The sequence below is a fragment of the Misgurnus anguillicaudatus genome, chromosome 24, assembly GCF_027580225.2.
Source record: "Misgurnus anguillicaudatus chromosome 24, ASM2758022v2, whole genome shotgun sequence".
Lineage (NCBI taxonomy): Eukaryota > Metazoa > Chordata > Actinopteri > Cypriniformes > Cobitidae > Misgurnus > Misgurnus anguillicaudatus.
Genome location: NC_073360.2, coordinates 11,995,732 through 12,013,730, shown reverse-complemented (window position 1 = coordinate 12,013,730; position 17,999 = coordinate 11,995,732). Strand labels below are relative to the sequence as shown.

Below are 17,999 nucleotides of genomic sequence, written 5' to 3'. Positions count from 1 at the left end.
AAGTATTTCTTACTACCCTTGTTGGCAAAAAATGTGAAAATTGCAATTGTCATTATTTTGAAAAACGTTTGTGTGCCGTGTAAGACCCGTCCCCAAAAATATGGTATTACTAGAAAGCCCAGGATGTCCTCTTCACAGGACAGTAGGAGTCAAATAGATTAAACAAACTGTGCTTGACATAGAGGTCTGAAACTAATGTCCACTACAGAGCACAAAAATATATTGCTGGGTCTAGGCTATATTGATATTTATTAATTATTACCATTTGACAGTAGCAGAGTAACGCCACCAAATGTAGCAAAGTAAAAGTAGTTTTTTCTAGAAATGTACTCAAGTAAAAGTACCCATCCTTAAATATACTCTAAAAGTATTACCAAAAATATTTACTCAAGTAAATGTAATTCATAACAACCCACCTCTGATGTCAAGATGCACAGCTGATCATATAAATACATCTGAACTATTCTTATATGGCTCAAATGTTTTAATATTTGTTTGTTTACCCAAAATTAACCAACGTTAATATTGAAGTTATTTACAATAATCTACTTTATTTATATAAACTTGTTCATGCATTTGTTGAATGTCTACGTGTTTAAACATTAATAAAATGTCATTCAAAAAACTGTGTGTGTGTTTATGTGTGTGTGTGCTCCAGAATTAAAATGAATCAACGTCAAATCAATAATTTCATTAAACAGGCCAAAATGCACTAAATGTAATGATGAGAGTAGGCAGCAGATCCAAGTGCAGGTAAAGTTTATTATAACAAAACAAAACAAGATAATTCAAACCGATCATAACAGGAACAACATCACAGTACTCCACAAAGGACAACTGAAACACAAGGGCAATATATACACCTGGGTAACAAGGAAACAAGACACACCTAGGGAGACAATCAAACATGGACCAATACAACAAAAGAACTACAAAAGACTACAAACATGGCAGACAACAACAAGACTTCAAAATAAGAGACATGGACAAGGGAAACACGAGACAGGACTGTTACACTAAACCCACCTGTTAGATACTGTAGATATTTAGGGGTGATTTCTTGGATAGGTCTCAGTCCCAGACTACAATGCATGTTTGAGCTGCCTTCATTTAAAAACCTCTTCTATTGACACATCTTAACATATATCAGTGCCTTTGTTTTGTCTCAAGATGCACAACAGTATTGTTATTTTGTATGATATGTTTGTAAAAACTTCTTAAATGTCTTAAAACAACTAGTCCTGGATTAATCTAAACCCTCTCCGGAAAACTGCCCCTTAATCAAATAAAATGTTCTGATATGTAGTTAGTTGACAAAAATATGACCAAAACTAAATATCATTTAAGTCAAAAATAGAAATGATACATTTTAAGTAAAAACTTTGAATTAAACTGTGTCAAAGTTTATACAGTATTGAGGTTTGTGAGATCGCTGAACAGTGTTAGACTTTTAGGGGCAGTTTCCTGGAAAGCATTTAGATTAAACCAGTTTAGTTATATTAGGACATTTAAATAGTAAAAAAATAGTTCTGGTGTGCATCTTGAGACAAAACAATGGCACTGATATATGTAGAGATGTCAGAAAAAAATCAGCATTTTAGTCTGGGACTAGGATAAACCGACCTGTTGTGTTCCTATATCAGATGTAGTTGAGCTGTGATTTTGTGGTCAGAGACAGATGGATCCACTTATTGTGTTTCTGCATCACAGTTCAAGAGTATGTGGACCGTCTCATCCTCACAGTTGCTTCACTTACTCACATCGATGCATCTGTGAAAATAATACAAACATAAACATATTTTTACATTAAAATACTGTAAATACCTAAGTATGCACCCATACTTAAACAGAACAGAGAGATTCATTTAAAACAAGACAGTATACACACAACACCAGTGTCAATTAATAGTTCATTATCAATTTCTGAATATCTTTATGCGGCCAAAAGTAGAAATCCCTCTCAGACGAAAGTAAGATGACAAAATGAATGCAATGCCGTTACAGTCATCGGCAACAGATCCTGGGATGCAAAGTTGAAGGTTTTGATCATCACAGATTTCATTGCTTCTGGTTGATGGCTGCAGTCATCATTGAGCATCACACTGAACCGGAGCTGAGTCTGAAAACAAAAGCATGAGACATGCAGACAAAACAAGCTGATGTTAGTTTGGAGGCTGCTGATATATAATGTACGTTTTACAGTTAGATAGATGTGTGTTTGGTTTAGGTCAAGCTCATTATTGAAGCATAAACATGTTTAGGTAATAAATCAGGTGAACGCTTGGTTAAACAGACGAGTCTCGATCTGACTGATCAAGTGTGTCTGACTCCCTAACAAAGGAAGGTCATTCAATACAGATAAACAATGTACAAAATAAACTTAATAAAATAATGCAAATAAATCAACTAACAAAACATGTTAATAATTCACTATATAACACTTCTTCCTTTCTTTCTTTGAATCTTCTTCATTGCTGGAGGTTATAGAGTTATATTCAGTTATACAGCTGTCTGTCTGTGGCCATTTGGGAACCATGGGGAAGAAATCCTGCAACTTATGACGTCTACTTATTAGTTAATGTTATTGCAACTGGTTCTTAGTTATGACAATAATGTTAAATGTTATGTTGAATTGTATACCTGTATTTTAAGCTTGTACACTGTACTCATCTGTAATCTATCCTGTTTACTGTTACTATTATAGAAGAATGGAGAGGTCCAATTTTTTAACATTTACATTTTTTTAATTTATAAGTTTACACATATTCATATCACAGCATCCTCAACAGATTACTCTTATAAACATGAAGAGGACAAAGCTGTGACAGACTTCCCCAATCACCTCCATTATAAAGCTCTCATTTCTGGTCAACTAAGCCTGGTCCCCGAAGAGGTTTTAACATTTAAATCTGTTGCTTGACAACAACTACAGGATGAGATTTTAAGATTCAAATAGATCAAAGAAAAGTATTAACAATAAAATCCAGCTAACTGAGTAATCAAAGTATTAAAAACAAACCCAGATCTCAGTTTTAAATACTTGTTAATCAATAATCTCAAATTTCAGGTGTGTACATAATATTTAATTTGTATTTCAGGATGGGGGGTTGCTTCATTGAGGCCCGCTTCATTTTTTGTCTTCACGGACAAAACTCGTCTGCCGAGTGGGCGGGCAGGGTCTGGTCCTGCCGAGGGGGCGGGGCCTGGTCCTGCCGAGGGGGCGGGATATGGTCCTGCCGAGGGGGCAGGATCTGGTCCAGCCAAGGGGGCGGGATCTGGTCCAGCCAAGGGGGCGGGCGGGATCTGGACTAGCTGAGTGGTTAAAAAACAGACAGAGATTAAATGCATGTATATATGTATTCACAAATAAAATTAGTTAAAACGCACAGATATTTAATACATGCACATTAAATTACTTCTTAACTTAAAATTGGCACTAGTTATGATCAGAGCTATGGTAAATTTCTACCTGCGAGACCAGCGGGCAAGAGCTAGACCTGCCAAACGGTCAGGGTCTGGACCTGCCGTATGGTCGTGGTCTGGACCTGCCGAGCAGTCGTGGTCTGGTCCTGCCGAGCGGTCGGGCCTGGACCTGCCGAGGGGGCGGGGTTTGTTCCTGCCGAGGGGGCGGGGCCTGGACCTGCCGAGGGGGCAGGATCTGGTCCTGGACTAGCTGAGAGGTTAAAAAACAGAGATTTAATGCATACATATAACACAACAATTCGCAACTAAAATTAGTGAAAACAAACAGATAGTTAATACATGCACATTAAATTTAACTTAAATTAACTTAAAATTGGCACTAGTTATGATCAGAGCTATGGTTAATTTCTACCTGTGAGACCAGCGGGCAAGTGCTAGACCTGCCGAACGGTCAGGGTCTGGACCTGCCGTACGGTCGGGATCTGGTCCTGCCGAACGGTCGGGTCTGGTCCTACCGAACGGTGGGGCCTGGACCTGCCGAGGGGACGGGGCCTGGTCCTGCCGAGGGGGCGGGGCCTGGTCCTGCCGAGGGGGCGGGGCCTGGTCCTGCCGAGGGGGCGGGGCCTGGTCCTGCCGAGGGGACGGGATCTGGACTAGCTGAGAGGTTAAAAAACAGACAGAGATTGAATGCATATAACACAACAATTCACAAATAAAATTAGTTAAAACGGATAGTTAATACATGCACATTAAATTTTACTTAAATTAACTTAAGGCACTAGTTATGATCAGAGCTATGGTAAATTTCTACCTGTGAGACCAGCGGGATAGAGCTAGACCTGTCGGGCGGCCGGGGTCTGGACCTGCCGTACGGTAGTGGTCTGGTCCTGCCGAGCGGTCGGGCCTGGACCTGCCGAGCGGGTGGGCCATGGACCTGCCGAGGGGGCGGGATCTGGACTAGCTGAGAGGTTAAAAAACAGACAGAGATTTAATGCATACATATAACACAACAATTCGCAACTAAAATTAGTTAAAACAAACAGATAGTTAATACATGCACATTAAATTTAACTTAAATTAACTTAAAATTGGCACTAGTTATGATCAGAGCTATGGTTAATTTCTACCTGTGAGACCAGCGGGATAGAGCTAGACCTGTCGGGCGGCCGGGGTCTGGACCTGCCGTACGGTAGTGGTCTGGTCCTGCCGAGCGGTCGGGCCTGGACCTGCGGAGCGGGTGGGCCATGGACCTGCTGAGGGGGCGGGGCCTGGACCTGCCGAGGGGGCGGGATCTGGACTAGCTGAGAGGTTAAAAAACAGACAGAGATTTAATGCATACATATAACACAACAATTCGCAACTAAAATTAGTTAAAACAAACAGGTAGTTAATACATGCACATTAAATTTAACTTAAATTAACTTAAAATTGGCACTAGTTATGATCAGAGCTATGGTTAATTTCTACCTGTGAGACCAGCGGGAAAGAGCTAGACCTGCCGGGCGGCCGAGGTCTGGACCTGCTGTACGGTCGGAGTCTGGTCCTGCCGAACGGTCGTGGTCTGGTCCTGCTGAACGGCGGGGCCTGGACCTGTCGAGCGGGCGGGGCCTGGTCCTGCCGAGGGGACGGGGCCTGGTCCTGCCGAGGGGACGGGGCCTGGTCCTGCCGAGGGGGCGGGATCTGGACTAGCTGAGAGGTTAAAAAACAGACAGAGATTTAATGCATATAACACAACAATTCACAAATAAAATTAGTTAAAACAGATAGTTAATACATGCACATTAAATTTTACTTAAATTAACTTAAAATTGGCACTAGTTATGATCAGAGCTATGGTAAATTTCTACCTGTGAGACCAGCGGGATAGAGCTAGACCTGCCGGGCGGCCGGGGTCTGGACCTGCCGTACGGTAGCGGTCTGGTCCTGCCGTACGGTAGCGGTCGGGCCTGGACCTGCCGAGCGGGCTTGGCCTGGACCTGCCGAGGGGGCGGGGCCTGGACCTGCCGAGGGGGCGGGATCTGGTCCTGCCGAGGGGGCGGGATCTGGTCCTGCCGAGGGGGCGGGATCTGGTCCTCCCGAGGGGGCGGGATCTGGTCCTCCCGAGGGATCGGGATCTGGTCCTGCCGAGGGAGCGGGATCTGGACTAGCTGAGAGGTTAAAAAAACAGACAGAGATTTAATGCATACATATAACACAACAATTCGCAACTAAAATTAGTTAAAACAAACAGATAGTTAATACATTCACATAAAATTTAACTTAAATTAACTTAAAATTGGCACTAGTTATGATCAGAGCTATAGTTAATTTCTACCTGTGAGACCAGCGGGAAAGAGCTAGACCTGCCGGGCGGCCGGGGTCTGGACCTGCCGTACGGTCGGAAACTGGTCCTGCCGAACGGTCGTGGTCTGGTCTTGCCGAACGGCGGGGCCTGGACCTGTCGAGCGGGCGGGGCCTGTACCTGCCGAGGGGACGGGGCCTGGTCCTGCCGAGGGGACGGGGCCTGGTCCTGCCGAAGGGACGGGGCCTGGTCCTGCCGAGGGGACGGGGCCTGGTCCTGCCGAGGGGACGGGGCCTGGTCCTGCCGAGGGGGCGGGGCCTGGTCCTGCCGAGGGGGCGGGATCTGGTCCTGCCGAGGGGGCGGGATCTGGACTAGCTGAGAGGTTAAAAAACAAACAGAGATTTAATGCATATAACACAACAATTCACAAATAAAATTAGTTAAAACAGATAGTTAATACATGCACATTAAATTTTACTTAAATTAACTTAAAATTGGCACTAGTTATGATCAGAGCTATGGTAAATTTCTACCTGTGAGACCAGCGGGATAGAGCTAGACCTGCCGGGTGGCCGGGGTCTGGACCTGCCGTACGGTAGTGGTCTGGTCCTGCCGAGCGTTTGGGCCTGGACCTGCCGAGCGGGCGGGCCCTGGACCTGCCGAGGGGGTTTCTGCTGTAAATAAAAAAAACAGGAAAAAATACATGTAGACTACTTACAATTGGCATTAGTCATGATCAGAGCTCTTGGTAGAGGTTAAAACAAACAGAGATTTAATACATGCACATTAAATTAACTAACTGAAAATTGAAACTAGTTATGATCAGAGCTGTGGTAAATTTCTACCTGTGAGACAGCAGCGGGCTGGTCCTGCCGAGCGGGCGGGGTCCGGTCCTGGTCCTGCTGAGCGGGCGGGATCTGGACTAGCTGAGAGGTTAACAACAGACAGAGATTTAATACATCCATATACCAGAAAAATTCACATATAAATTGAAATTAGTTAAAACAAACAGATATTTAATACATGCACATTAAATTACTTGTAACTTAAATTTGGCACTAGTTATGATCAGAGCTATGATAAATTTCTACCTGTGAGACAGCAGCGGGTGGGGGCAGGGGCTGGTCCTGCCGAGCGGGCGGGATCTGGACTAGCTGAGAGGTTAACAACAGACAGAGATTTAATGCATGCATATAACACAACAATTCAAATATAAATTGACATTAGTTAAAACAGATATTTAATACATGCACATTAAATTACTTGTTAACTTAAAATTGGCACTGGTTATGATCAGAGCTATGGTAAATTTCTACCTGTGGGACAGCAGCGGGCGGGGTCCGGTCCTGCCGAGGGGGCGGGGTCCGGTCCTGCCGAGCGGGCACAACACGCTCCTCACGTGGAGGCCAGCCCAGAGGACGCACAACCTGGACTGGTTTGTCCTTACCTCTGCTTGTAAAACTCGGCTGTAAATAAAAGGAAATAGGAAAAATTAATTTAGACCACTTAAAATTGGCAGTAGTTATGATCAAAGCTCAGGTAAATTTCTACCAGTGAGACAACAGCGCTACGTGGAGGCAGGAACCGCTGAGGGTGCAGGGTCTGGACCTGCTGAGCCGGTGCGACACAACCCTCAAGTGTGGACCGGCCCAGAGGATGCACAACCATGACAGGCTTCTGTTGTAAAAACAAAAACAGGAAAAAATGCATGTAGACTACTTACAATTGGCATTAGTCATGATCAGAGCTCTTGGTAGAGGTTAAAACAAACAGAGATTTAATACACGCACATTAAATTACTTCACTTTAAATTGGCACTAGTTATGATCACAGCTATGGTAAATTTCTACCTGTGAGACATCAGCGGGTGGGGGCAGGGTCTGGTCCTGCCGAGCGGGCGGGCTCCGTTCCTGCCGAGCGGGCGGGCTCCGGTCCTGCCGAGCGGGCGGTGTCCGGTCCTGCCGAGCGGGCGGGCTCCGGTCCTGCCGAGCGGGCGGGCTCCGGTCCTGCCGAGCGGGCGGGCTCCGGTCCTGCCGAGCGGGCGGGCTCCGGTCCTGCCGAGCGGGCGGGCTCCGGTCCTGCCGAGCGGGCGGGCTCCGGTCCTGCCGAGCGGGCGGGCTCCGGTCCTGCCGAGCGGGCGGGCTCCGGTCCTGCCGAGCGGGCGGGCTCCGGTCCTGCCGAGGTGGTGCGACATGACCCTCGAGTGTAGGCCAGCCCAGAGGACGCACCACCTGGACAGGTTTATCCTTACCGCTGCTTGTAAAACTCGGCTGTAAATAAAAGGAAATAGGAAAAAATGCATGTAGACTACTTAAAATTGCTACTAGTTATGATTGAAGCTCTAGTAAAACTTTACCAGTGATACAGCAGCAGTAGGTGAAGCCCGGAACTGCCAAGCGGGCGAGGGCTGGACCTGCTGAGCCGGTGCGACACGACCCCAACGTGTACACCGGCCCAGAGGACGCACAACCATGACAGGTTTCTGCTGTAAATATAAAAAACCAGGAAAAAATGCATGTAGACTACTTGAAATTGTCATTAGTCATGATCAGAGCTCTGGTAAAAGTAAAACTCTAACCTGTGACACAACCACAGACAGACTCCTGCCAGGTTCCAGGGCCTGAGGCCGCTCAGGCTGTGCAGAAGCTGATAAGATTTTAAAAACAATTGTGCATATAAGAAAAACTGATAGCACTGCTTGGAAATTGAAATGAATTTTTTTATAACTTACAGATTTCCTCTGCCAGAAGTAGTCTGGAGGACCCATCGCTAGATGTGTCCTCCATTAAGGCGGCTCTACTACGTACAGGCACTCTCGGTGGTATACGTGCCTGTACAGTAGGAGCCACATGATAACCTCGACGTCGCTGTGTAACCCAGACAGGTCCCGGGTGTATGAGAGGACGTACAGGTCTATATATAAACATACAATTATTCAAGGACTACACAATTGCTGTTTACATATTTGTTTTAATAAACACGGCTAAAACAAATATGGCAAATGATTAATAAAACAAAAGGTCAATAATAGCTGAACTCACGAAGCGTTAGATCTGGGTGTTACACGTCTAACGGTCACTCCCACCTCCTCATACCTCTCTCTGACAGGCCGCTGTAAATATAACAAACTGAGAATTAATAAATTATCATTAAACTACTTTTAACTTCAAATTGGCTTTAGGTATGATTAAATTTAGACCTGCGCGATGTCAGCAGAGCGAATCCTGCCAGGGTCCAGACGACGGAGGACAAGCTTAGGGTATACAAAACCTGATAAGCAAGAACAAAAATTACAAGTTTAAGAGCAATTGTGAAGCCCTCAAATGTAAATAAATATGTATCACAAAAATTAAAACTTACGCATTCCCCTAGCTTGACAATTTGTGGAGACATTACGGGACTCAACTAAAGAACAATCACTTCGAGCATGCAACGGCCTTGGTGTGAACTCCCCAAAATGTGTCCGACTGGGCTGTAAATGCAACAAACAGAGAATTAATACATGCATTCAACAACTTTAGTTACTTTGCACTAGTTATGATCAGGGCTCTGGTAAACTCTAACCTGTGAACCACAAGTGGGACGCATTTGAGGAGTCACTCTCAGAGATCGTGCAGTACTCCGAAATGAAGGTCTGTAATAACAAAGAAAAAACAAGCGTTTCCTTCAGCACTCATCTGAATCATTACAAGCCCACTGACATCATCACACAGGGGTACCCAAACTCGGTCGTGGAGGGTGTGTGTCCTGCAGAGTTTAGCTCCAACCCTAATAAAACACATCTTAATAAGCATACTAACTAGAAACTGGGCGAGTTGGAGCTAAACCCTGCAGGACACACACCCTCCACGACCGAGTTTGGGTACCCCTGCATTAACAAGTTCATGAATTTCAACTGTTTCTTTATATTATTTACTGTGAATGTTTTATGTTACCTTTTAGTGTGACAGCCGTTTACTGTCACAGACATCCGCTCCGAAAACCTCATGAGAGGTCTTCGGGGTTGGGCATCTGGACCTGTATATGAAAAGCAGTTCATAAGTTTTACAGTACAAGAGTAAAGGAAAACAACAAGATTGTTCTTTCTTCCTGTATATTGTCCAGAACTGTCCATATGAGATTCAGTCAGGTGTGAGAAGGACATGCAATGTCAACAACATTAACAACAGGGTTTTACAGTCAATATCACTATAAAGTGCCTTTTCCTATTCTCATCAGAGTCATCACAAATTTAATCCAAAATAATGAAATTCTGAGGTTCATTTATAAATGACCAAACATTTATGTACATTCAAGTACAAGGATCTCTTGAATATGTTTTTGATTGAATGTATGCGATTTTGGCATGCCCCAGACACTGCTTAGCTAACTTTAGTGAGTGTTAAAAGTGAATAAATGACATCATTTTTAAAACTTTTTGATTTTTCTTATCATCCGGAACAAGTATTTTAATAAAAAAACAAGTCATTTTTATAATTTATTCAATTTTCATTATAACATTGAGCATTTTGCACAGGTTCCTGAAATTGCTGTCCACGCTGTCATTTTGGGGTAATGTAGCTTAAAGGTGCAGTGTGTAATTTTTAGAAGGATCTCTTGAGAGAAATGCAAAATAATATACAAAGCTATATTATCAGTGGTGTATAAAGACCCTTTCATAATGAACCGTTATGTGTTTATTACCTTAGAATGAAGCGTTTTATCTACAAACACAGAGGGTCCCCTTACGTGGAAGTCGGCATTTTGTGCCGCCATGTTTCTACAGAAGCCCTTAACGGACAAACTTTTTACTAAGTTGTCTCAGACGGTGACATGTTTTTCCGGTGGCGGCTACCATAGCGTATGCATTTTAAAAGCAAGGGGTGAGCAGTGGACTGAGCCGTTGGTTGCAATTTGCAACCTCACCACTGGACGCCGCTAAAATTTACACACTGCACCTTTAAATAATTCTAGTTGCTAATCATATAATATATCTGAGAGGAGTCTAAATCTAAATGATAAAACTGGTTTCACAAAAAAATTATAGCATAAGCATGAGTCTGTAGCATGCCCTGACTAAAATGAGATTAAATTATTGTCTGAAGAAATACATTCACTATAGTTGTATGACCAAATATAATCAACTTTCATTTTTAACAAGTGTTTGGGTTATAAATAAACTTGAACAGAGAATACAAATAAAACAAACACTGCATTTCTATAATAAATAACAATACAATACAAATACAAAACAAAAATCACAATATCTTTATAATCTGATAGACAAGTTTATATTCATTTAATTTCCATTTAGACAAGTTACACAGATAAAAACCAGCCAGCCTGACTATCTTAAACCAGCTAAGACCAGCCTGGCCATCTTAACCAGCCATCCTGACCAACTAAAACCAGCCAAAAAAATGTTCAAAAACCCTCTTAAACCAGCATAATAAACCAACTATGACCATGCTGGGAGAGGATACAGACTCACAGTTCATGTCAAACTCTGATCAGCACAAATATAATAAACACATCTGATTTTACTGTATAGTTAATGACAGAAGAAATAAGTTTACTTACAGGTCTCCAGCGCGGTGTCAGGTGTCGAAACGGGGCATTCAACACGATGAACCGGGTTCACCTCGGACCCCACAGCGAGCATCGGTGGACGCTCGCTACAAGGTCCGAAAGCTCCCTCCGGTTCACTGAGTTCCTCCCCGTTGTCGCTTGTCTCGGGCCGCGCGAACCGAAAAAAGCGCAAGAAGATGCTCAAAAAGAAATTAAAGAGACCAAATAAGACCCGCGCGATCAGCCCGCCAAAAAATGGCTGACTGACCGCAGCGGGCCTATTTGGTCCTCGACAACTCTTCATTGCAAAAGAAAAATCACTTACAAAAAGTCGCTATCAAAATCAACAGCACTCGCCTAACAACAAACCCACAAAACTATGGTAACTCGCGCGGGCTTATATAGGGACCTCAAGTGACGAAATAATCACCCAAGCGCTCTGTCACGGTTACCGTGAGTGACATCACAATGTGGACGCTAATAACGCTGTGCAGAGTGTGACAAACTATTTACCCCAATAAAATACAAACAAGGGCAAAGCTGACTATTTCTTGTTTATTGTATTGAACACAAACAAAAAGATTTAAAAATATATATCTAATGCATATCATTTGCCACAGTTTTAAAGAGTTTGACTTTTATTTTGCATGCACAAAATATAATTATTATACACCCTATATATCATATCACGTGTAATGCAGAAACATGGAATCAGGCCCTAATGTAGATGAATTTAGTACAGTTCCACTTGCATATTTTGTAGTAATATGTAAGAGGGGGCACCTGCATTTAAATTGCGTTTTGCTTTAAGTTCAGAGTAATAAAACACGTAAAGGTACTCAAAGAAAATACATTGTACACAGAAAGTGGTCTACATAATCTTACTGGTTACAATTTGAACAAATACACCGTAACCAATAATGCACAGCAGTCTCTGCGCTGTTTTCTAATAGATAAAGAAACCTTATACAAATGTGGAAACACATTATACATGTATTCATTTGACCAGGTATTGTCCAGTATCACAGCATGCATTTTTCTGACAAGTTTGTTTACCAAATTAAATTTATGAAACCTATGTGCTCACTGTTCATTACATCCAGAGCCCAATATACTGCAAAACCATGACATTTACCATCTGTCCATTATATCACTGCACAAGACCCAGAGCTGATCATGACACTTTACATTTTAGACTCTAAAAGTTCTAGATTAAGAGAGAATTCATTAAAAGTGAATTAATTTATAATAAAAATCAAAATCAAAAGCATTAAAACACTGTAATGTAGTAAGTGCTGAAAGTACCATGTTACATCGTGAATATAGTCACAAATAAGGGAGACTGTTACACAAGACTTAAATGCAACTTTAATTTACAATTTACCGTTTCAAACCCCCCCCCCCCAAAACACACCTACACAGTAGAAGAAAGAGAGCAGTGAAGGAGGAGATGGGGAGGAGGAAGGATGCCTGAAAATGGTTTTGATAGAATATATCAAAATATTTTGGAGTTGCAAATAAACTTGTATGTATTTTACATTATGAAATAGAAAATAAAATGACTGAAAGAGAACGAAAGTGTTTTACACCATTCAAAAATGTATATTTAAAAAAAATGTAGTGGGTCTAGGGTAGATTACACTTGTCTAATGGGTTGTGGAATAAAAAGCCTGTTTAACACAATAAAAGTTTAAATTAAAGTTTAAATTAAGTTGTTATAGAAATGCAATTGACAGACATTACATGAAACTACTGGCTGATGAGATGTGGGGATGATGCTGGGTCAGAGTTGAATCTGTGCATCTTAGCAGATCAGAGTGGTTCATCCTAAATGCTGCATTGAGAAGAGAAACGATTTAAAAAGATGTTTTAAAAAGTATTGTATAAGAAACATTGAAATATTTCTCACAAACCAACTTTAGACTACCAACCCCAAATTAATAATAATGCAATTACATGCAAACAAACCTGTTTGTTTACATCAAGTTTGATACATCAAGATTCTCACAAAATTTTAGGGCTAGCTTAATGGTACATTTACACCAACCGCGTTTCAGGCGTCAAAATCGCGCCTAGTTTGTCGCATGAACAGTTTGAATGCATTCGCGCGTGTAGAGCGGAGTAGACGCGCGAAAAAACGTGGCGCGAAATTACGCCAAAGTTCAAATTGTTCATTTCAGGCGTCAGCCGCAAATTTGCGTCAAACACAAAATGCACAAAAAGCACCACTCGCGCAATAGGGCGGAAACTTCAATTCAATTTTCATAAACATTACCATTTGTTCACTTAAACTGACTTCCAAGAGCACATTTATCTAACACAGTCGAATGTTTTTTTTTTTTACATTAAATATATATAGATTGATGTATTTTTATTTTGGAGATATAAGGACAAATGTCTGCTTGCTGCCTTCATCAGTGTGACCAATCAATGATTGTGTTTAAAACATGGAGGTGATAATCAGGTGATATAATTATGCTGCATTACAGACAACTCGGATTTTGGATGTTATGTCATTATATATCCTGCCTCCGACCTCAATGCGTTCCAGTCAATCACGTATCACATATGCATGTTAAGCACATAAGACGTCAGAGGTTCAGGCTCTTGTGCCAATTATGGCCAAAAACAGTTACTGGATATTTTAACATTCATGTTCATATATATTACGTGCTGTAATAGTTTAAAGTTTGTTTGCGGTTCATGTAAGGCTGTGAAAGGCTAGCCACACCTTGTCTGCGACATCAAATGACACATCTTGCTGAGGTCGGTGTTGATCGATCTGTCCCAAGTTGAGAGGTCGGATACCCAACTTTGTTTGCCGTTCCAGACTTCTTACGGGTTTGAGGTTGATAAAATCCAACATCTAAGTTGTTTCGAACACAGCCTTAGGTCACAAACTCCAGTTCAGTTCTGCCTGTAACAACATAACACAATGGGAACATCGTCACATCAGACAAAGTATATTGTTTATATTAATTGCACATAAAGAAAAACAAAAATATGAAAAACATAAAAGATCAAAATCTTCATTTAAACCCAAAGGGGACATGGTCTTTAAATAATAAACCCAAAATGCCTCTTTGTAAGAGTTTTTGATATCTCCACCACAGTTAGAATTCAATACTTTCTCAACACTTATACATTAAAGTTCAATATTATGGTTGTAATCAATTAAATATCAGGCACTTTTATTTAAAGATCATATCCCATTTGGGTTTAAATTAAGATTTGGATCTTTCATGCCACGAAGGCATCACGTTAAAACATCTGTCCTTGTATTGTTTGATTCGAAAAACAGGCCTGAGCACCTAAAGCTGGAGAGCATGGTGAGGGTGTTGATTGAACTAGATCTAATGAGCCCTAGATCAAATAATTATTAATGTTTTTTTCTTATCTGTCCTCTCCTATTTCCAAAAAAGGCGCCTGCAACTGCTATAAACGCGTTTGGTGTGGTCGGCCCCTTCGAAAACCAACCAGTCATCCGACATGTTACAGCTGCAATTCGCAACACAGCTGCACTCCAGTCCGTAACAGAGGAAAAAGACCCTGTGTTACTTTTTGGACCCAGTGTTAATTTTTGGACTACAGACTTTCTTTTATCCTTGTACAGTTAAATTCTCTGTACAGAATATACAGTCATCAATGTTGCAGTTAAAAAAGATTTACCTCATAGTAGAGACAACTGTAGCATAATGATGGTCTTCAGAAGACCACTCAAGATGGCTTTGATTCAGAGGATGAAGAAAACTATCAAGCACCAGAGCCAGCTAACAGGTGGACCAAACATCAAGCCAGATTTCTGCATGAGTTAGGTAAGCAGAATAAAAGACACAGTAAATAAACAATAATAAAAGTTTAATACTTTAAAATTTGGGAAACTTATTTCTTTCAGAATCTTTTGACGATATTGCCAAATGCAACAAATGTAAAAAAGCATGCTTTATGACAACCTTAGCAGCAGAACCCCACCAGTGACTTGTTAGAGTCCTTCTCAAAAGCTAAAATGAGATGGATTAGTTTGGTGTCCATGGCAATATTATAATGGTTTCCGCCCCAGTGGTCATGGCATGAAAACTTTAAAGAGAGAAGTTGAAAATAAGCAATGCATCACTACAAAAAAAGGGTATTACAAAATTCCAATACTGCAGTACAGTGAATAAAAGTCTTTACAACATGAGCAGTTTAACCTTACGTGATTAAATTAAAACAACAAAAAAGAAAACAAGCAGATTGAGATGTCCTTCGACGATACTTGAGGACGTAGCAGCCGAGACATGCAGCCCTCCTAGGACGCAGCCTTATTTTTTATATATTTGTATAATGTACCCCCTGATTGTACTTGTATTTCTTATTATTAAAACAAGAAAAATAATTTTAAAATGACGAAGCTTTCCGTTTGAGAAACACCCTACTACGTCGCGAGGTCATTTTTAAGTCACGTGACCACAATATATTTTTTTTCTTCTCAAATATTATCATTAATAACCTGTAACGTTAGGTAATAAAATGTTTGTACATTACGTTCCTTTTCATTTTGTAATAGTATATTTTTGGTTAAGATATTACTAATATAACTAAAACAATGAATAAATTAAATGATCAAACCGCTTTAATAAAACAACGTTAACGGTTTTGAGTGGTTTCTAAAAAAAACAGGCCCCACCAGCGCTGAAAAGTAACATGCGTTAAAACGTGGCTTCGGGACTTTGCAGGGGCCTTGATAGCATTGCATTGATAAACGTTAATAAGGTTTAAATCATGTAAAGAACATTAATATACGACGATCATTCTGTTGATCGACTAACTTACATGCATAACATATTTTCTGTTAAAATTGTTAACTTACTCCGCAGTCAGCGCCGTTGCTTCACCCGTTGGTACTTCCAACTAACGTTAGTTAGGTAGTTAGATAAATCACACGATGTCAAAAATCGAGTTGGAAAAGAAGAAAAAACCGTTTTGCGATCGTTCGACACGACATCCTGAATTTGCTAAAAACAGCATGATGAGCTTATGATCGCAACGTTGAGTGCAGGCAGCCGACGCGGATCTGCGCGTGACATCAAAGTACCGCGAGTTCGATCCGTTTCCGGGGCTTTCTTATGACTCTCGCGGTACTTTGATGTCATACCTCGTGCCATCTGCGGTGTTAAGTCAAACACACCTCAATGTGTTTGTTGGATGCACTCCCTTGCGCTCAGTTAGGCGTAACGAAATAAATGTATTAAATCTTTATTATATAAATAAATAAATAAATATTGTAATAAAGAACTTTATAAAAGTACTAGCTGTCATAAATAAATTAATATTTGATTTGAAACATCAGTATACTAAATTTCCCTCAAGTCATAAATGCCTAAATAAGATCAAAATGGTGGAAATACAACAATGTATATTTGACCAATTCAGCATTTATTAACTTTTGCCTTTTTAAATTGTCTTCAGAAAGTTATCTACAGCCACACGTGTAATGTTAACCAAAGTTATGATGATCAATTATGAAAAAGGATTGATAGGTCAGTAAACAAACAACAAAAAGGTAATGTCTTAATAGATTTCTGCTTTTGTTACTTATTCGTTACTTATTGTCATTTGAATTACATAGTTTAAAATCAAATGTTAATAATTATAGGGTTCCAACCAGGGGCCTATTGCACAAAACTAGTATAAGGGATTAAGCTGGGATATCTTGGTGATTCTAGCTCAATTTATCTGTGATCTGGTTGCACTAAAGCTGGATAGGGGGCAGGAGGATATGTTATGGTATAAATTACCATGGAGATCTATTCTGTGGAGCTAGCCTGCTCCAGACCATGCTAAATTCCAGGATCTATTTAATCTTATCCCTTATGTCAGTCAGCAGTCACCACAAACGGAAACCAATAGTTATTTCACTGCCCAATATACATTGTTATCACATATAACTAGACCCACTGTCATTTTTTAAATGTTTGTGATCATTAATTTCAATAATTTTGGATAAATTGTGATTTTTAGATGATGTTGCTATCATTAGATTATTTACAGTTTCCAATAGACTGTAAGGTTATATATAAAATGATAGAACATTAGGGCCACAGAGGAAAAAAAACAGACAGAGAATGAAGTCGTAATATTGTAACTTGTTGTTTTAGAGGAGGACAGTTGTTACAATAACAGTTGTGGGGCATTTTGTGGAATTGTACTTCAGTATGGTTTCAGAAACAAGGACAGGTTGACCAATGTGAATCCCATTAACAATAAATCAAATGTTGTGGTGGTGGTGATGGGAAGCAATTCTTCTGTGAAGATGAACTCTAGCGTATCTCATCTGTAGACGATTACAAACACAACTCGAATTCGCATGACTGAGCACAAGACGAAATAAAATACAACAGAAAAATGAAAACATCTGAATCATATTGAACAACTTTCAGGTGGTGTATGTTTCGCACCAGGTTACAGTACCTGTAGACTGAACCGAACTGCCACCTAGAGAAACTACAATATATAGCAAAGTATTAGGCTACTCATTTTCAGTTCCACTTTAAAGGGCACCTATTATGTCAATTTGTAAGATTTGAAATAAGGTGTGCAAGTGAAGTTTTAGCTCAAAATACCCCACAGATCATTTGTTATAGCATGTCTAAAATGCCCCTATTTGGGTGGGAGCAAAAATGCACTGTTTTTCGTGTGTGTAACTTTAAATGCAAATGAGGTACAGAGCTACACTTCCTTTCACTGGGTACTTTCAGTTAAAATACAT

The 17,999-nt window shown here is 40.8% G+C and overlaps 1 protein-coding gene across 2 annotated transcripts; it reads right to left on the bottom strand.

The window, feature by feature from the left end:
• Positions 1 to 742: 742 nt before the first annotated feature.
• LOC129438815 (uncharacterized) lies at positions 743 to 16,094 on the bottom strand. 2 transcript variants are annotated; one of them, XM_073862967.1, is made up of 22 exons: positions 14,921 to 16,094; positions 13,983 to 14,168; positions 11,264 to 13,085; positions 9,640 to 9,721; positions 9,269 to 9,338; positions 9,065 to 9,176; positions 8,904 to 8,974; positions 8,746 to 8,816; positions 8,436 to 8,617; positions 8,283 to 8,350; positions 8,061 to 8,189; positions 7,555 to 7,974; positions 7,256 to 7,381; positions 7,021 to 7,170; positions 6,796 to 6,858; positions 6,550 to 6,630; positions 6,238 to 6,378; positions 5,738 to 6,079; positions 5,271 to 5,570; positions 4,891 to 5,112; positions 3,470 to 3,673; positions 743 to 3,312 (listed from the first exon to the last, which is right to left on the bottom strand). In XM_073862967.1, exons 3-21 carry the CDS (start codon positions 11,553 to 11,555, stop codon positions 3,509 to 3,511), a joined length of 3,087 nt encoding a protein of 1,028 aa, XP_073719068.1. In that variant the 5' UTR covers positions 11,556 to 13,085; positions 13,983 to 14,168; positions 14,921 to 16,094; the 3' UTR covers positions 743 to 3,312; positions 3,470 to 3,508. The 2 variants fall into 2 exon arrangements, with proteins under 2 accessions (XP_073719068.1, XP_073719069.1); XM_073862968.1 differs by lacking the exons at positions 4,891 to 5,112; positions 5,271 to 5,570.
• Between the last annotated feature and the right edge of the window lie 1,905 nt (positions 16,095 to 17,999).